This window comes from Lepidochelys olivacea, assembly GCF_965140295.1.
Source record: "Lepidochelys olivacea isolate rLepOli2 genome assembly, chromosome: 9".
Classification (NCBI taxonomy): Eukaryota; Metazoa; Chordata; order Testudines; family Cheloniidae; genus Lepidochelys; species Lepidochelys olivacea.
Window position 1 is genome coordinate 23,305,277 of NC_140419.1, and position 19,379 is coordinate 23,324,655.

Sequence of the window (19,379 nt, forward strand, 5' to 3'; positions counted from 1 at the left end):
AATGTCCATGTTTATGGAATCCCTGGCCTCTGCCGAGTACTACATTTGGCACTAATGCAATTGTGGTTGGGGAATTGTATAGATAAGGGGATTGTTGATACGAGAATACGGAGCCTGCCTTTCACATAGAGGCTACAAATTCAAGTTCAGGTCAGTAATGCCCAAATGTTACAACCATTTGAAAGCCGTTCAGTGGTTGCTGCAAAAAGAGTTAATGGTCTCTGTGCTAATGCATAAGCATCTATATGATAAAAAAAGATGGTTAGAAACCAGACAACCTGGTGAAGCCAGAAAGAAAAATACAAAACAAAACCCAGCCAGGTGAGAAACTAAGCTGAATACAGAAGATGTTTCACTTACCTTTACTTAGGCAAAGAACTGTGTAACACTGGACAGCTTGAATCTGAATCTTTTCTGTGGTGACACGCATTTGTCAGCGATACTAAAGAGGAGTACTCTACCGACTGAAAGAATCATCTGTCTGAAATCCATTCTAGTCATTGCACAGAGATATTAAGAATAGTTTCCCTATCTTTTCCTTGTTGCATTTTTTTAGCTGCATGTTTTTCTTTTAACAGCCAGCATATTTACTTCCCTCCAGAATATTGCTGTATGAAAAAGTATTTATAACAGCCCAAACCAAACACAATGCACATTGTGGTACTAAGGTTAAAGAATAAACAACTCTTTATTAACCAAAGAATTATATTTTTATACCTTTAGAAACAACTTTTCCTGCATTAACTTTTAGATTATTATTTAACATTACATCAAATTCAGCCATGTGTATTAGTCCTCCACTGCTTCTTTACAATCAAAGTATCTGCTTATTTAATAAAGAATGAAGTACTTTATGTATATGTCTAATGTTTCTTCTTCAAGTACACACATAAAAGATGTAAAACGAAAAGGTCAAGTATAGGGCTGTAACAGATGTAGAAATTTTTTTATGAAGTTACAGAATCTCCTAAACAGAAGATTTCCTTCTGATTTAATTTTAATATTACATTACAATTCTAATGTACAAGCATTCGGTTACATTGCTTGTTATTAGAGAATCTAGGTGACAAAACAAACATACATTAAGAGCCTAATCTTGCTCTAAATGAAATCAGTGGCAAGATCCCCATTACCTTCAATGAAAGCAGGATCAGGCCTCAAATTTGTACACTGGTTAGTAATAAGGACAGTACATTTTCAGATTAAGAACTATTATCTGTAAATAAGTCTGATCTGACTGTAAGATGTATGAACTACATATTGGTCTTAGTAACATTAAACCATAGACACTGGATTTTACTATAATACTTGAAGAAAACTTATTGCATTAAGCAAGCAGAGAGAAGAAAACGGAGTCTTCCATTCCAAAAATACAATTAAACAGGGCATGTTATGTGTAAGAATAATAATATTAAATAATTTAGGGATCTGCAGGGGAAAAAAAATCAATATGGTTTAAGAGTAAACATATTTTAAAGACACCTCGGAGGTTGATATGATTAAAAAAGTGTACATCTTGGCCATGAGAAGTCAAACGCTGTAATTTAAAAATACTAATAGATTCATTGTTCAGGCTTATATTTATATATCATCTACAATTCCTTCCAAGTAACAAAATGGTGCATGAACTTTGACACAGATAATATACATTAAAATGTTTACTTTTCCCAATAAATCATTCAGTCTGTTTTCGCCTAATAATTTTAAGCCAAGGAAACTTTTAAAAAAGAAAACAAAACGTACAAACAAGAGAAGAACTTTGAAATAGTAAAATTTTCAAGGGAGCTCAACAATTTTTACCTTTACCAGATCCTGGATTCCTTTAAATTAAAAATCAGGACACAAAATGATACAACACAGCCACAAACTTAGCTGATAGAAGAATATGAATGACCACAAGTAGCATTTCCTGCACATATGTTTTTAAAACTATCATTTACGGAGGGAATGGTGTAATTATTCAGCATTTAGTTCATATACTTTTACAGTCTGTTGAACCAAATTTGATTCCCAAACCAATCTGGTTAAGAATGCCAACAGTCATATCTATTGTCCATACAAGGGAACTGCAGTATATTGCCACAGAAAATAGAAAACCCATCATGCTACTTAACTCTAGCCCTAGTATGGAGAATCTGCAATGGTGAGAAATAATGGGTCACACCTTCAGTGGAAACACACAAAGGATGTAAAACCACTTAGGAGATACAATATAAAGCCATTGAAATTAATGAACTATGTACAGAAAATCAACTATCCAAAAGTGATAAATAAGAATGTCGATAAACTTAAATTTTACTTAAAAACAAGTTACTTGACTACTTATTTTTAGACTCCGTTAACATTCTGAAATCAGGGCAATCCCCATGAATCTGGCGATTATACAATAGCATGTAAATTACATGCTATTTAATAATTTTAAAGTGTAATTTTAAATCTAATTTCACCAAAACCACACCGGTATTGCTTCAGCCACAAAAAATAATTTTACAAAAAGTGAATTGAGTTTCTGTGTAAGCTGTATTGCATGGGTAATAGATGTAGTTTCACCACCAAGCCTGCTGAAAAGTTTGAGAGATTAGCATAATTGTAGGAAAAAAGCCTTGGAAGGCAAAATATTGTAGTTTACAGTATACAGGAAAGTGATAACCCAATAAAGTGCTTTTCAGTGGTAAATATTTTCTTTTACTGCTCAGACCCAGATAGAGTAGCCAAAGAGATGGTGTCTTCAAGAACAATCAGCGGTCAAATGACTAGACGAGCAAGGCCCACTAATACTTAAAAACCAGGGATTGGTCTTATACATAACGATCCAGCACCATTATCTTCTCTGAAAAAAAAACCACCACCAAAACAAAAAACCCATCCAAATCATTATACAAGCCATTTATCTTTTGCTGGTTTTGATTGGGACGTGCGATCCTTTCACATTGAGGTTCTCCACAGAAACTTCGGGTTTTCTGGATCCTGCAATCAGTGGTTTTGGGTGGGGTTTCTCCCTGAAACAAAAAAACACAACACAATCAAAACCATTGTATGATACTTGGAAAAAAAACCTGGCTAATGCATCATATTGTTCACCATTTACAAAACACATAATGGATTATCTAGTTATTTTTAGGTAAGCCTTTATTATATGTATTTTAGCTATTTTACAACTTAGAAACATCCTCTGCTGGTAAAACTACTAACATGTTTCAGTGAATGAGAAACTTTAGCAGCCTCGGCTTTTTGTTGAGTTTATTGTGTACCTATGTATTTGATAAGAGACAGCTGCAAAATGGCATGTAGGCAGAACTCACTGAAGTGAATGGGAGCTGTGCCTGATTAAAAACTGAGCAGTAATCAAGGGCTGGATTTGACTCAGTTTACATAAGCACAACTTGCCCATGGAATACTGCAGGAGGGGCAAATGCAACCTCTGCAGTTTGGCAGTGTTTCCCTTCTAGGACTATGCAGAAGTGACACATGGAAAGCACTCTGCACGGTTTGGGAAAAGGTGTAGCTAGGACTAGTGCTTCTTACCACAGTATTCCCTACTCACTCCAGAAATTAGTTTGAGCCAACATTAACTCTTGCTGCATAACCTCCATGGTCAATACCAAGCAGCTGACAAAGGCAGCATACCTCCTACTAGAGCTATGCTGATAAGAAAAGACCAAAAGAGCAGCATGGGGAAAACAATCTATGCAGGACAGACACCTGCATCCATAGATATGGGGCATGCTCCTCCCAACAGATTCCCTGGTCTCTGGGGTTGGATTGCCTTGTCTCCTCCTGAACCTGTGCATCTCACCACAGGAGATACTGCCAGGAGAGGAATACAGCAATTTTCTTCCTTCTCCTGCTCTTTTCCTCAGGGGGATAGACCAATCCACCTCTGAGTAAAGAGTTAAGGATTCAACCTTAATGCAGTGAACCCAATTTGCATGTGATCAGTTCTCTCTCTCTCTCTCTCTCTCTCGTTGTTTGAGATAAAAACATACTTATCTAAAAAAATAAAATTGTAAAATTTACAAGTCAAAATATAATCAAATAGGTTAAATAGTCAAAACTTCTGAAAGCCACACCTAGTATTTCCTCAAATTTTAGTTATATCAAAATACTACTCTGAATTACACTTCAGCTACATAATCTCTGAAGCAGAGAGTAAGTATATTATTTCTTCTCAAGGTTCCTAACAGGAAGTTCTTATTAATGAAATAGGGCATAGTCTTTCCTTTTTCTTAGAAGAAAATGAGCGTATCAGCACAATTAGAGCCATTACAGAAATCATTTCTACCTCCTTGATGCATCTTCCCTGCTTATATGACGGTTACTTCTGTGTTTTGGAGCTTCTAAATTGCATCTAGCTCCAGATGTTCCAAACTTCATAATCTCCTTCTGCCATTCCTCATCAAATATGTGGGCCTCAGCTGCAAACAGTTACAAACATTTTTGTTTAAACTCGATGAAAACATAGGAGAGAGTATTTAGCTACAATTGCTACATCCCGAACCAAAGCAATTGCATTAAAACACAAAGTTTTGTAACTGGAATTTTTATATAATTTAATATATTAATGTCCATTCAAAACCATAAAACATTACCACTCAGATTACCCGCAAGTATGACCAAACACCACCGCCGCCACCCTGCCCCCCACCCCCGAAAAGTATTTTCAAAAGTGACTGATGATTTTGGGATCCTCACGTTTTAGGTGTCCAACTTGACACCCACTGAAGGGGCCAGATCAACAAATCAGCACTTCCTAAAAAATCAGGTGTGTGCTGCAAGACTTACATTCATCCAAGTTGATAAATTCTTGATTCAGTTCTCGATCACCAGTTTTGTTGTTCTTTGATTTTTTAATTACATGGGCACGATCATGAATGTGATGACCAACAGCCATTTTTTCCAGCCCACTTTCAGAATCTTTAAGTGCTTTTCTAGTCTCTCTGATCTGCTCAAAGAAGGGAAATTATATTGTAATTGCTACTTCAATTGAAAAAGCAGATTATCCAAATTAGTTTTCAGAGTTTTATTTTAAACTCAAAACAAATTTGCTTTAAAATGAAGTTTATGAAAAAAACAGATGCTTCCTACTGAATCTATTTTTGTTGCACTGGCTGAAAGACTGATAGCTCACACAAAGTATCGAGCAAACAATACTCATCCCACTATTAGCAGACAGGAAAGATAATATTACCACCCAATGTTTTTAAAGGAGAGAATATGCATGCAGGTTATTATTAATTGTTTCAAAATCTGTCAGAGCCCAGCCTAAATATAACCCCTGCAGAGAGTCTTAAACATTCTCCTTGACAACAGAACAGATAAGTATGTGTTGGTATTCTCTACATGAAAGGGCAACTAATTACGAGGCTGTCACGTTGACTGGTCTGAAACCTCTTGTCCACTGCTTATCACTGTGTTCATAGGTATATTATTAGAGCCTTTCTGATAACTAAGTGCTGGCTTGAGCTCTGACATGATTGGCTGTGGGATATTTTCAACAGACTCATACTGCTTGCATATAATCTTTCATGAACATTGCTCGAGGGTTCAAATTTAAATTTGAATTTCTTAGCAGAATTAGATGCACAACAGCTGCAACGAAGGTAATGAGAGGGCATCTTCATCTGAAGCATTATGTAAGCATTTAAAAGTCAAGTACTTAGGCTCAACAGATAATTCGAAGTAGCTATTTTGCACTATTATGGGTACATAAAGTGATTTGAGGTAAAATTGTGTATAAATGCAGACTTTTTTAGTATCTTACGATTGCAAATATTTAGGTGTAAATATATCCCAATAGGCAAAAGGAATATAACATTATACACTGGCTCAAAAAGCAGCAAATGCAGAACTGGTAGCTGTATCACTCACCTATTCAGCTTTTGAGAAAATGGGTATAAAAGTAGCTTTAGTAGGGGGGATAGCACAGGATATAATGCCTTAAAGAGTATTTTCAAACAGTATCTACTCTAAGATATAGCAATGGTGTAATAGAGTGTATATCTTTCTAAATTATGGAAACGATTTACCCCAGTAAGCATTTTAAAGGAGACTGAACTTGAGTCTGCATTAATATACAGTCTGACAATTTAACAACACTCTTCAGCCATGTCTCAAGAATACTTACACCTCCTGGAGCTGTGCGAGTCTGAGCTGAAGCTTGGAAAACCTTTGGTGGTTCATCACCTATCTTGGAATAGGTCATCACAGAAGAAGAACTGAATGAGTGTGCATCTGGATTGAGTGAGAGATGATCCTGAAATTGATATACTTCAAATTAATAAAAATATTAAAACTGACAGATAACTTAAGAAGAAAGAACAGTATCCCACATTAGACACCTTCTCCATCTCAATATTACTTTTGAGGAATTATATCAGGAAAAAATAGGGGGAAAAGAGCCTGAGTTTGCAATATCCTCTGTATTTGCCAGTGAATCTTGCTTTAAGCCCTGAGCATGCAGACTATCCACACAAAGGGACCCCTCTGCCCACATATAGCCCTACTGACTTCAATGGGATGTGCTTTTGTAGAGTTTATTGCAGGACTGGTACTTCAGAAGGGAAGGAACTGACTTTGTGTGCGTGTCATATACAGAACAAAGCACGCAGTCTGCACTTAAACAATAAAAAGGTCATGTAATGTATTTGGGAGGATAAAGGTATCAAAATGTTTGTGTGTTCTATTGTCTTCAGTACTGATAATGCCAAAACTGTTTTACCAGAGCACTTTAATAAATTAAACACATTTGACCACATTCTACTCCAGTACATAGACATAACTGGAGTACAACTGATAGTATAAAGAATTAAAACAAATACTTTCTGGGCAAAAAAACAAACAAACAAAAAAACCCCCACATTTTCTCTCTGCACTCCATAGGGAATCATAATATGGCTTTTTATAGGACTTCCCGAATAACTGTTTTAAACACTATTATTCTGTTTGTGACGGGTTGGATCATAGGAAACCCCTTGGGACTGCCAGCTGATGTGCTGAGACTAGCCCTGAGCCTGTTTCCCTGGTCAGCTTGGGACTTCAGTGCCCTACCTGGTTTGAGCCAGACATGCTAGCCTGCTGCAAACCCAGACCCAGGTCTGAACCACGTCCCCTAAAAGCTGTGGGCTTAACTGAAAACAGCTTAAGAAGTGTTCCTGTCTCTAGCACTCAGATGCCCAGCTCCCAGTGGGGTCCAAACCCCAAATAAATCATTTTACCCTGTATAAAGCTTATACAGGATAAATTCATAAATTGTTCACCCTCTATAACACTGATAGAGAGAGATGCACAGCTGTTTGCCGCCTCCCCGGGATTAATGCATACTCTGGGTTAATTAATAAGAAGTAAAAAGTGATTTTATTAAATACAAAGAGTAGGGTTTAAGTGGTTCCAAGTAATGACAGAACAAAGTAAATTACCAAACAAAACAAAACACACAAGGCTATGCCTAATACAGTAAGAAAACTGGATACAGATTAAATCTCACTCTCAGAGATGTTTCAATAAGTTTCTTTCACAGAATGGACGCCTTCCTAGTCTGGGCACAATCCTTTCCCCGGTACAGCCCTTGTTTCAGCTCAGATGGTAGCTAGGGGACTTCTCATGATTGCACCCCCTTTGTTCTGTTCCTCCCCCTTATATGTGTTTTGCATAAGGCGGGAATCCTTTGTCCCTCACCGGGTTCCCACCCACCCTTCTAAACGGAAGGGCACCAGGTTAAAGATGGATTCCAGTTCAGGTGACATGATCATATGTCACTGTAAGACTCCAAGCCCTCATTCCTCCCAGCCTGACTCACAGGAAGGCCTGCAAGCAAACAGAGCCATCCATAGTCAATAGTCCTGGTTGATGGGAGCCATCAAGATTCCAAACCACCATTAATGGCCCACACTTTGCATAATTACAATAGCACCTCAGGGTTATATTTCATCTTTCTAGTTTCAGATAGATACAAGAGTGATACATTTATACAAATAGGATGAACACACTCAGTAGATTATAAGATTTGTAATGATACCATATAAGAGGCCTTTTGCATGAAGCATATTCCAGTTACAGTATATTCACACTCATTAGCATATTTTCATAAAATCATATAGAGTGCAACGTCACATTGTTCAATATAAATAATACTTTTAAGACTGAATTTTCGAAATGTACTTACAAAATTTCTTTGCAGTTCTAACATACTGTTTCTCATGTTTGATATAGTTCTGTCCATTGCAAAGAAAGGATCCTTGAAATCTGAATTCTGTTGGAGGAGAGAAATTATTAGCTACAGGGGAAAACTATTGTTTGGGGTCTCTGTACCTTTAAACCTCTCTTTGGTGACTGACTGTCAATTCTGGTGAATCAATCCAGAGAATCAAACAAACTAGAAATGCAATATGCCTCTCCATCCCTTAGAACCCCAAAGTAGACAGAGCATCTCTAATCTGCAAATCTCACTGGTTGCATTCATGAACATAAAGCAGTCAGCCAGGAAAGGACATGAATGAGGATTTAGAGTGGACTCCAAATGTAATCAGTGAAATTCTTCAGACATTGTAAGCAGTTGTTCAGCAAATGTCTCATTAGGTAGCGCTATGAACTCCATAGAGCAGGTGTGGGAAAACTACAGCCCGTGGGCCAGACCTGTTGGGGAATGGGGTCTGGGGCTTTCCCTGCTTCGGTGCGCTAGCCAGGGTGCAAGGTTGGGGGCCACATCATGCGGCTCCCAGAAGCTGCAGCATGGCCCCACTCTGGCACTCCAGCAGCGGAGCAGGGTAGGGGGCTGCTCCATGTGACTCCCGGAAGCTGCATCATGGCTCCCTCTAGCTCCTATGTCCTCCAATGGCTCCCTCTGGTGCTCCAATAGGAGCAGCAGAAGCGGTGCCTGCAGATGGGGCAGTGTGCAGAACCCCTGACCGTGCCTTCGCATGGGAGGTGGAGAAGGGACATGCCACTGCTTCTGGGAGCCGCTTGAGGTAAGCGCCTCTCTGAGCCTGCATCCCTGAGCCAGTCCCCATGCCCCAACCCTGATCCCCCTCCTGCCCTCCAAACCCCTTGATCCCATCCTGGAGCATCCTCCTGCACCCCAAACCTCTTATCTCCACCCCCACCCAGAGCCCACACCCCCAGCTGGAGCTTGCACCCCTTCCTGCACCCCTGCCCCCTCCCGCACCCTGAACTCCTCATTTCCAGCTGCACCCCAGAGCCCACATGCCCAACCAGAGCCCTCGTCCCTCCCGGACCACAACCCCAATTTTGTGAACACTCATGGCCCGCCATACAATTTCTATTCCCAGATGTAGCCCTCATGCCAAAAAGTTTGCCCACCCCTGCCATAGAAGGAGTGAAAGGCAGAATGAGATACTCTAGAGGCATTTTCAATAAAACAAAACAAACAGTATATTTTTAATACTATCATAGCTCTTTAATATAGGAAAATCTGAAATCCACAATAGGATAATTTACTAAATGTAATAGCTTTAGACATCCACAAAATTTTTTTGAGCCAAGACATTTCCTTCACTACAAACTAAGGCAACCAAGTTTGAAAACGAGACTCTATATAACTAATTCAAGAACAATTCTAGTGGAAAAAAAAAGTTATTTTGTTTTATATCTAGCAGTACATGAAATCAATCCTTGAATAGACCTGTTTACTTACCAAGATCCATAACCAAAACAAGCTGTAGTGGACTGTCATCTCATCTATGTGTATTATGAAACACTGAGTTATTTTTCAAAAGGAAAACAGAGGGCAATGAGAAAACAAAGAGGTGGGGGAGGAGGAGGTTTCAAAACCAGATCAATTTTCAAACTGAAATTTACAATAAATTCATAATCTCATTTAAAATATGCAGGAAATATATTTAATTCCTTATAGAATCATAGAAATATAAGACTAGAAGGAACCTCAAGAAGCCACCAAGTTCAGCCCCCTGTGCTGGAGCTGGACCATATAAACCTAGACCATCCCTGGCAGGTGTTTGTCCAACCTGCTTTTAAAAATTTCCAGCAATTATGCGGATTTTCAGAGGAGGTTGTGGAGACTGTTCCAAAGCTTAACTACACTTATAGTTATGAAAACTTTTCTAATATCTCACCTAAATCTCCGTTCCTGCAGATTAAACCCATTATTTCTAACAGTAGACAAGGAGAAAAACTGACCACTGTCCTCTTTATAACAGCCTTTAATAGATCTGAAGACTTATCAGATCCCCCTTCAGTCCTCTCTTAAAGACTAAACATGCCCAGTATTTTATCCTCTCTCCATCGGTCAAGTTTTCTAAACCTTTTTATCATTTTTGTCACTCTCCTCCAGACTCAGTTTGTCCATATCTTTCTGAGGGGGTGGTGCCCAGAACTTCAACTAGGCCTCACCAGTGCTCAGTAGAGAAGGACAATTATTTCCGATGTCTTACATATGTCACTCCTGTTAGTACACCCCAGAGTGATATTAGCCTTTTTCACAGCTGTGTCACTTTGTTAACTCGCATTCAATTTATGATCCACTTCGATCCTTTTCAACTGCCACCTAGTCAGTTATTCCCCATTTGGTTGTTGTGCATTTGATTTTTCCCTTTCCAAAATGTAATACTTTGAACTTGTCGTTTTTAAATTTCATCTTGTTTTCAGACCAATTCATGAATTTGTCAATGTCATTTTGAATTCTAATCCTGTCCTCCAAAGTGCTTGCAATCCCTTCCATCTTGGTGTCATCTGCAAATTTTATAACCATTCTCTTCATAATCCAAGTAATTAATGAAAGCATTAAACAGTAGTGGATCAGGAAAGACCCCTACAGGGTTCCACTAGATACTTCCTCCCAGTATGACAGCTAACCATTGATAATTCTTTGGATATGGTCTTTCAACCAGTTGTGTTTCCACTCTATAGTAATTTCATCTAGATCACATTTCTTTAATGACATACCAATATTTGTTACCCGTGGCTAAACTTCATTAGGCAGAAAGAGGCGTGGAATGGCGTTCTGATCAGAAACAGACATATCAAGAAACATTTGCTTGACAGACCTTTGAGTAGACTCCAATTTTTGTAATTCTCAGTCACAAGACCTATATTTACACATCAAATGCATTATATCTCCTTTGGATAAAGCAGACAGCGGACCTAAGAGAAGCAGGAGGTATATGAGTGACTCCTTTCTGACTAGCAGGCACCACATTGGGTTAACCTAATGAACTACTGGAGGCTTTAGTTGTTTCATACGTACTGCATAAGTAAGCATTTCTTCACAGTTTAAAAGTTAATTGCATAATTCACAACATATCGTTTCAGGAAAGCACTATGGAAAAATGATTTTCATGGTCATCCTGGAGAAGGGATGGGAAGGAAATCTTTGCACATCACTGACAAATGACTCAGAATTAAAATGCAAAACTATAAAGTGAGCAGCTAATCCCAGTGCGGCACAAACTCTCCTTATGAGAAAACATGTCCATATCAAAAGGGACGGCCTGAAGGAGAAAAGTGAGCCTTTGCAAATGGTGTAATTATTGTCAAGGGTCTGAAGAAAATCCAGTGACATAGGCTTGTTCAGGTTAAGTTAAGTTTAGCATCTATCTCTGTCCTGACAGGGAAGAAATTACAGGTTGTTACTATACTGCTCCCTAAAATATACTTCAAAACATACAATTATGCTGGCTGAGTAAGTTTAATTTAAGGATGTCCATTCCCAAAGCCAATTTAAACACTTATACATATAGTAAATACATTGTCACCAAAATTCCATTTTTGAATTTGATTTGAAAATCATGACTGTTTAATTAAGAGTGCAACAGGCAGATCAGACTAGTGCACACTTTAGAGTGAGAGATAGATTTTCCTTGTCAAAGGAGATGTTATCAATGTTTTTGGGTCCCACAAGTTCTCTACTCTCTTCTTTCATCCAGAAAGTCTAATGGTGGCCATGACTTTCACATTCACTCACATATACAGGAGATATTATTGCTTAGAAGATTCTTGACAGTGTTATTTTCTTTCACCATCAATGAAGAAGCTAATGACACTACATCTGTCTACTTTTGTTTTGGAGAACCAGTATCATTGATATCAGCAGGAACATGGTATAGCTATGGAAACATTTCCTCGTCAACTATTTAATTGCAGAGCAGCAAGGAGCTTGTGTATCATTTGAACGTCTTATATCAGAATGCCGACTTCCAACCACACCACAAGCTAGTGTGCATGTTCCTGTCAAAGCACTCAGTATTCCATTTTCTTCTGTACTGTACTCTCCACCCACCCTGCAATAATTGTGTCAGAGGCACAATCATTGTGGAAAACGTCTCCATTTGTTAGAGTTGTTCTATGTTGTTTCTGAGTTGGCTACCAAAACTGCCAAAGGGCATGAGGGAGCAGCTCACTGCCTGGAAGAAAAGTACCAGTTCCTTTTAGTTATTGTACCTGTTATGCATCATGCTTAAGAGAAATCCAGTGCACTTTCACATACAGCAACTGAAATAGGTTTTTGGTAAAAAATTTTTTAAAATGTCATTTAAGTGGACCTCAGTGATTTATAATATGATAAAACAACATAACACGAAGCAGTTTTCTGTAGACACAGGAGTACAATTATTTCCAAATAAAAAAAGATGACTGCAGCCATGCTGAATAAATCATATTTACACAAATATAATAGAAGAAACATCTGTGTATCATAGCAACCTTTATACCAAAGGTAATTAAAACATAAGGTGTACTTCAAATGTCCCTTGCTTCCCCACACACTCTTAATTCTGCTTATGTAGTAGAGGCAGTTACAGAGAGGTTAATTAAAACCAACAAGTCTGTGTCTGCTTGACATACAAATTTACATAACTAAATTACAAAAGGCTGGCATAAATTTTACGGCAGAAAAATTGAAGTAAGTGATGCATCTGATCGACTCATAAGCTCTCATTTTATGTAATGCAAGAGATTAATGTAGACTTAAAAATGAAATATATACATATTCTCTAAAATATTCATATCCCTCAGGATAAACCAAATCTACTCTACCATGTCAGCAGTTTCAAAGGTCATTGCAAAGAAGTTCTAAGTATATCTATCGTCACATTCAGAACAGTCTGAAGACTAATAAATCCACAGTGCATAAATATATTCTTATACAGATGCATAAATAGATGCAGCTATGAACACCATCAGATACAGTTCCTGTAAAACTGACTAGTTGGTCTTGAATATCCCTGTCTGAGACAACAGTTCAAATGCTGGAAAACAAATTTAAATTTCCAGGAAATAAGGATGAGATGTTAAATTTACACACACACACACACACACACACACACACACACACAGCGCGCCACCTAAATACATGTGCATAGCTCATAAGGGTATAACACTTTCTAACAATGCAAGTTCAAAATGGAATATAATATCTGATTGCAGAATATTATACACTGTATGGAGCCATATACATTGCAGCTAAGGCTGACGGCTAGTTTTGGGGAAAAATGCACAAGTAACTGTCACGACTTCCTTTCATATCGAAACAATAATTTAGTTTTTGATCATGGTCAATTATATATTAAATATCCTTAATTTTATAATAAAAACGTAAAACCATTTAATATTTGCCTAATAGTTTAAATCCATAAAAAAGCTCTTATTGCACTATGACTGGACATATAGAGAGCCAAATCTGAAGACAATTCATGAAGGTGGCTTGCTCAATAGTAGAGCAGGTTGGAAAATGGAAAAAGAAATTCAGTACTTTGGAGTTTTTTCTATAGCAATTTTGAATTTTTTGGAACTTTTCTCAACCAGTTCTACTTAATAGCTATGGTAACCAAAATCCAACTGTTTATTAAAAGAAATTAAAAATTCATAAATATGAAAAGATACAGCTCGAATCAGACACACTGAAGACAACTTAAGAAATCAGAGTATTACTGCAGGTGTTAATGCACTGTATTCTTCCACCACCCTCACCCCCACCAAATAAAGTTAAACAAGCTTTGTGATCTGTTTAGAAAACAGTGTTCAAACAAACCTGGAAGAACAGTTAAAATCATAAAACAACAAACGCAATTGCTCCCAGATTGTTGCAACATACATTTTATTCCTTTTTAAAATGAAGCTTAGGCACTATAATTTACTTAAATACAGTAGGAATTATACTTTCATTAATGACTGGATAATTTACCAGCATGAAATCAGACAACAAAGTTTTGAAGCTTTTAAATAAATTAATTCTTCTCAAAGTGTGTAATTTAAATCTGTAATAAAGACACTGATATGTCTCTATACAACATCTAAGGAACCACCATCAGGTCACAGTATCCAGCTCTAAGTTTTCTGTGTAACTTGGCCACTGTTTTAGGGCAACCACAAGGATTTTTTTTTTTATTTTAAAAAGGATATTGGCGTGACTTTAGGCACCAAGACCAGGCAGATGCATTTTTCTTGGTGCTCTTTCAAACTACTTCAGTGTCCCCAAACACTAAGCTCCTCCCAACCACAACTCATGTTCCTCTGTGCCCCAGATTTGTTGAGATTAGACAGTGAGAAATCCCACTGTGTTTTTGTTTGTTGTTTTTTTAAAATAAGGTCAAGCCCATATTTAAGCATTTGCTGAACTGAAGCCCGAGAGCCTACTCCTCCCATGGACTTTAATGGAAGCAGAATCAGACCCCAACTCTATCTATAGTTTAAACTAACTTTCAGTTTATAAGCATAGGGGAAAGAATCTGGCAGTTACCCTTTTGACCTGCAGGTGACAGCTTGTGCTCCAGCTATGTTTATTAAGCTCCAAATATATAAGATTGAATTACAGTGACTGATTCTGGCAAAGTTCCACAACCCCCTGTAGTTGTGTTATCCTTGAACTAAATGCCAGTGGTTCATATCTAACTTAAAACAAAGTCCAAATGCTTTGAACATAAAATATATTTGTCATGTTATTTAAAAACATATATCCTTTCTAAACCAAGAAATCAGATTAGATTTAGAAACAGAAACATTGCCATAATTGTCACTGCACAACCCATCAGTTGAAAGTGTACTTTATATAAGACAGACTGTTGCCAATTTTCTTCTCTTTTGCAGAGAGCCTCAAGGATTATTAGATTTCATATCATTCACCTGATCCTCCTTAATTGTTACAGCCATATAACTGGAGGCAAGACATTTAAGAATCAGGCTGAATGTAGAATATGAAGCATCAATTCAAAGTAAAGAAATTGTATAAGGCTTAACACTATTTCAACAGTTTTAGATGTCTAGGTTTCAAGTGCGTTTTACACCCATGAAGGTGGAAATTCAAAGTTAATGACAAGCCATTACAATACTTAGGCTCAGACATAACTGAATTAATTATGGAGAAAGCAAGACCCACAACTATTCTGTTGGTAAGTAAGTAAATTAAATGGAAAACCAAAAACTTAGGGCCCACAGCATTATAGGTCTTCTTCCACAGACTGCAGCCTCTCCACTTCAAAGAGCAGATAGCTTGTGGAGGCTTTGGAGGCCAGTAGCTTCAGACAGCTAAAGTACATTGATAGTGGCTAGCCATGAATCATCCAACTTTGCTGATTTAATCTGCCATACACATTTAGGGGCAGATTTTCAACTGGAACAACATTTATGCACCCTCATACTGATCCTAGTAATTAAATGCATAAATTCTTGACTACATTTGTGTGTATAATTACGTAGGCCCAAGAGATGAGTTTATAAATTAAAGGCATAACTTAGATACCCACTTTAAAAAAATCTTTCCTTTAACATTATGAAATAAAGGAAATTCATATGTAAAAATAAAGAGAAGTTTAGGGAAAACTCTTCCATTGGAAAATTTTATTTCCTGCTATTTAAATATTAGCCACGCACAAGTGTTTACTTCATGACCAGTTCTAACATAAAAACTCACTTGTAGCTGTTAAGTAAAACTCTTCTATAGTGCTTTTCATTCAGAGATCATAAAGCATTTTACTACAGGAAGGCAAGTATCATTATCCCCATTTTAGGGATAGGGAAATGGAAGCTCAGAGAGATTAAGTAACTAGACCAACATCACATAGGCTAACCGTAAGGCCAGGAATTTAACTTTGATCTCCTATTTCCAGACTAGTGTCCCATCCATTAGACCAGGTTAGAGTCTAAAATCGAAGTGTTATGCCAGATACCTGAAATAATTAATTACTGGTAAAGGAAAAAATCCTGAGATTATGAAAAGACTTACTCTCTGATTTCCTCTCAAAGCAACCTGAGAATCACGGTGTCCTCTTTGATCTCGAGCTCTTTCGTCACCCTCCGTAATACTGAGAAATGGATCTCGTCCAAAAGGATCAGAAAAGCTTCTCAGCATTTGACGCATGTATTGATGCTGTGCAGCAAAAGGCTCCCTGGGGAGGAGGAGAAAGAAACAAAGAAAACTCATGAATATTCTTTTAGAAAGTTAACATGTCCAATTCCAAACTATGTAAAATTATTATGAAGTAGGCCAGGCCTGACTAGCAATAGCCAGAACTCCACTTAAAGCCACGACACACATTGGTCTCCAGACACCTCATCACCTTGATAGCAAAAACTGTTTTCAATGGACAGCTCCATTGTAATAAACCTTAGGGAGGCAGAGATTTCCACTTATTCCCTCCACCCTGCTGTTCATTTCCCATGTATTTCTGTCTTCTATTCCCCATAGCTCTTTTGCCTCATCCTCCCCATCATCAGCCCCTCTGGCTCTCAACTCTCCATATTTCATTTTCTTCCTCATCACCTTTACTTATGTCTCACATGCTTCAAATCCATCTTCTCTTCAACCCAACCTCATAACTTTTCTGCCTGCCAGGCTTTAATACTATTAACTTTATATATGTTGCCTCACTTCCCCTTCCTTTCACCTGCTACATCTGGAATTCCCTCTCAGTATTAAGAGCATCACCCCAATTCACTTTTGTCTCCCAGTTGCTCCATATGTTAACCAAAAGCCTGATTTCTAAAACTTGAATACTCCTATCTTCGTATTAGGCTTAGTTCTTTGCCTCTCCTTTGATTGTTTCCATCCCTCCTACATTTGTTTTTTCCCCCCACCTCCTTTGAGGCCCATACCATTCACTAAATCCATTCCTGGCTCATTCTCCCTTATTGTAAGCTCTCTGCTCACCCCTACTTTTCTCTCTTTCCCTCCAAATATGCCCTTTTATCCCCCTCTCCATCTTAGAAAGAATTTTCTCTCCTCTCTCTTCCCACCACCCCTTACTTACCTCTCTAAATCTGATCTTGTTTTTCCCCATACGCTCCAAATCTATATCTCCACATTCCTTAAGAACAGTGAACTCTTCCTTTTAACCTCCTCCAGATCCCCTCCACTCCAGTTTCTAACTTCCTCTACTACACTGAGCAAGGTAGCTACACCTCTCCTTTTAGCTTAATTAAAGGGATACGTCTTAATCCTTCCCCTCAACCTTTTCATGTGTGTCCATTCGGCTTCTGTCTTCAGTCCCTCTTTTTGGCTCTAGGAAACCTTAACCCATCCCATGGTGTTAACTACCTCTATGTGAATTAGTCCCAAAACACCCTCCTAGCCGCATAGGCATGTCGTCTCCGACATCCAATCATCTCCTCATACTCACTGAAGGCTAATTTCTTTCCTTACCACTCTCCATTAAAAATTTTATTAAGATGATATTTAAAAAAAGTGAATGGTACAGAGTTGAAGCATATAAGTTACTTGTTATCAGGGAATAACATACAGATTACCAAGGGGTGTGAAGTTTGGTTTAGGATTGGATGGCATAATGAATACATAATCTATAATATTCCTGTTTGGGGGTAAAAGGTTGACGGGTCAAAGTACAGACATTGAGATATGAGGGTATGTTGTTCCTACATCCCAAGCTTATAGCCATGTTGCCACCCTTGACTTTTCTCCTTCCCCCATAGCTATATATCTCACTAGGCCCCATAGTGCATGGGAGTTTTTTGTTTATTTGTTCATTTTTAAAACTGACTACGTAAGATTTATATTAAAATCTAAAGTTACATTTGTAATATTGGGTGAAGACATTTGTTTATTAAAAACATGATTTTTAACCAAACAGTGTCTCTTTAAGCTATGCATATACTTTACATCCATTTCCGTGTAGACAAGCAATTCCATGTCTAGAAGTAGTTTTTCCACTGTCAAAAGCAGTCCCTACCCTACCCACATGATTCCTAGTTTTAGCTTCAGTCCAAACATGGTAAGCAACTATGAGGCAGCAAGTGTCTTGGCAGTTATTCACAGGATAAATGCCTTACTCACAGTGTGAGAAATATAAGCACAAGCAAGTTATCACCTGTACAACCCTGTTCTCAAAACCATAAAGCATAGGAGTGCCACCACAATTTATAATTGCATACATACACTTCCATAAAGCCTCCTCCTACTCCACAGACTTTAAATACATTTAGATACCAAAATACAAAATGCATACACCATTTCTTAAATAATTTAACACATAGCAAAACTATCTGAAGGCTTTATCCATCCTCTCCTTCCCACACAAAGGACAGGTCTCATTCCCTATTAAGCACCAAATGAAATATGCTCAATATGCCAAGCCCAAGAACATACAGGACTTATATTAGTTTTACTTTAATTAAAAGTACAGTTTGTCTAGCAAGTTGCATTCCATTCCATCCCGTGTGGGTATAACTTTCAGGAGAAAACATGTTATGAAAAATGCAGTAGTTACATGTGGTACAACAAAAGGCTTGTTTTTAAAAACCAAAACTACTCGTATTTGGCAATTGATAAAGGTTTTACCTCTGTCCTTAAAACGAAGCAAGTCAAAGAAACATGAAAAAACCTGAGGTCCTTAACTTGTGGGAATTGTTGAACATTTTTACTCTAAACATCATTCCTCCAATATTTCTGCAAGAGCATGTGCATATAACAGCAATGCATTCTAAGAAACTTTGAAATATTTCATACATAGCACTTAAAGCACTTTTCATTTAAGGATCTCAAAGTGCTTTACAAAGGTGAGATAGTACCTACGCCCACATTTTACAGTCTAGGAAGCAGACACAGAGACGTTAAGTGTTTTGTCAAAGGCCACACAATGAGTCAGTTGCAGACCCACAAATAAAACAGAGATCTCCCAACTCCCAGTCCAGTAACTTATGCACAGGATCTTGTTTTGGGATGTGGCTAAACAGGAATTGCTGGTACAATCTTACAAAACTTCCAGGTTTGCTAATAACCAACAAGACAGAAATGGAAAGCTAACAACTCTTTGTTTTGGGGGACACAACATGTTCAGTTGACTACTGTTACATCTCTGAAGATCACAACTCAAAGCATAATTACAGGGATAAAGAGTTAGCTTTGGGTTTTGTTTTTTAAATTTGACTCCAGCCCATTGTTGGTCCTAGCAGGACATACA

General features: G+C 37.8%; 1 protein-coding gene across 1 annotated transcript in view; it reads right to left on the reverse strand.

Moving 5' to 3' along the window:
* Nucleotides 1-669: 669 nt before the first annotated feature.
* MLF1 (myeloid leukemia factor 1) overlaps nucleotides 670-19,379 on the reverse strand; it is a 32,476-nt gene continuing 13,766 nt past the window's right edge. Inside the window, exons 2-7 of the mRNA XM_084639743.1 lie at nucleotides 16,190-16,352; nucleotides 8,162-8,248; nucleotides 6,125-6,253; nucleotides 4,783-4,942; nucleotides 4,283-4,415; nucleotides 670-2,999 (exon numbers count right to left, since the gene is read on the reverse strand). Coding sequence (XP_084495869.1) covers nucleotides 2,888-2,999; nucleotides 4,283-4,415; nucleotides 4,783-4,942; nucleotides 6,125-6,253; nucleotides 8,162-8,248; nucleotides 16,190-16,352 — 784 coding nt within the window. The 3' untranslated portion in view covers nucleotides 670-2,887. The remainder of the gene's footprint in view (nucleotides 3,000-4,282; nucleotides 4,416-4,782; nucleotides 4,943-6,124; nucleotides 6,254-8,161; nucleotides 8,249-16,189; nucleotides 16,353-19,379) is intronic.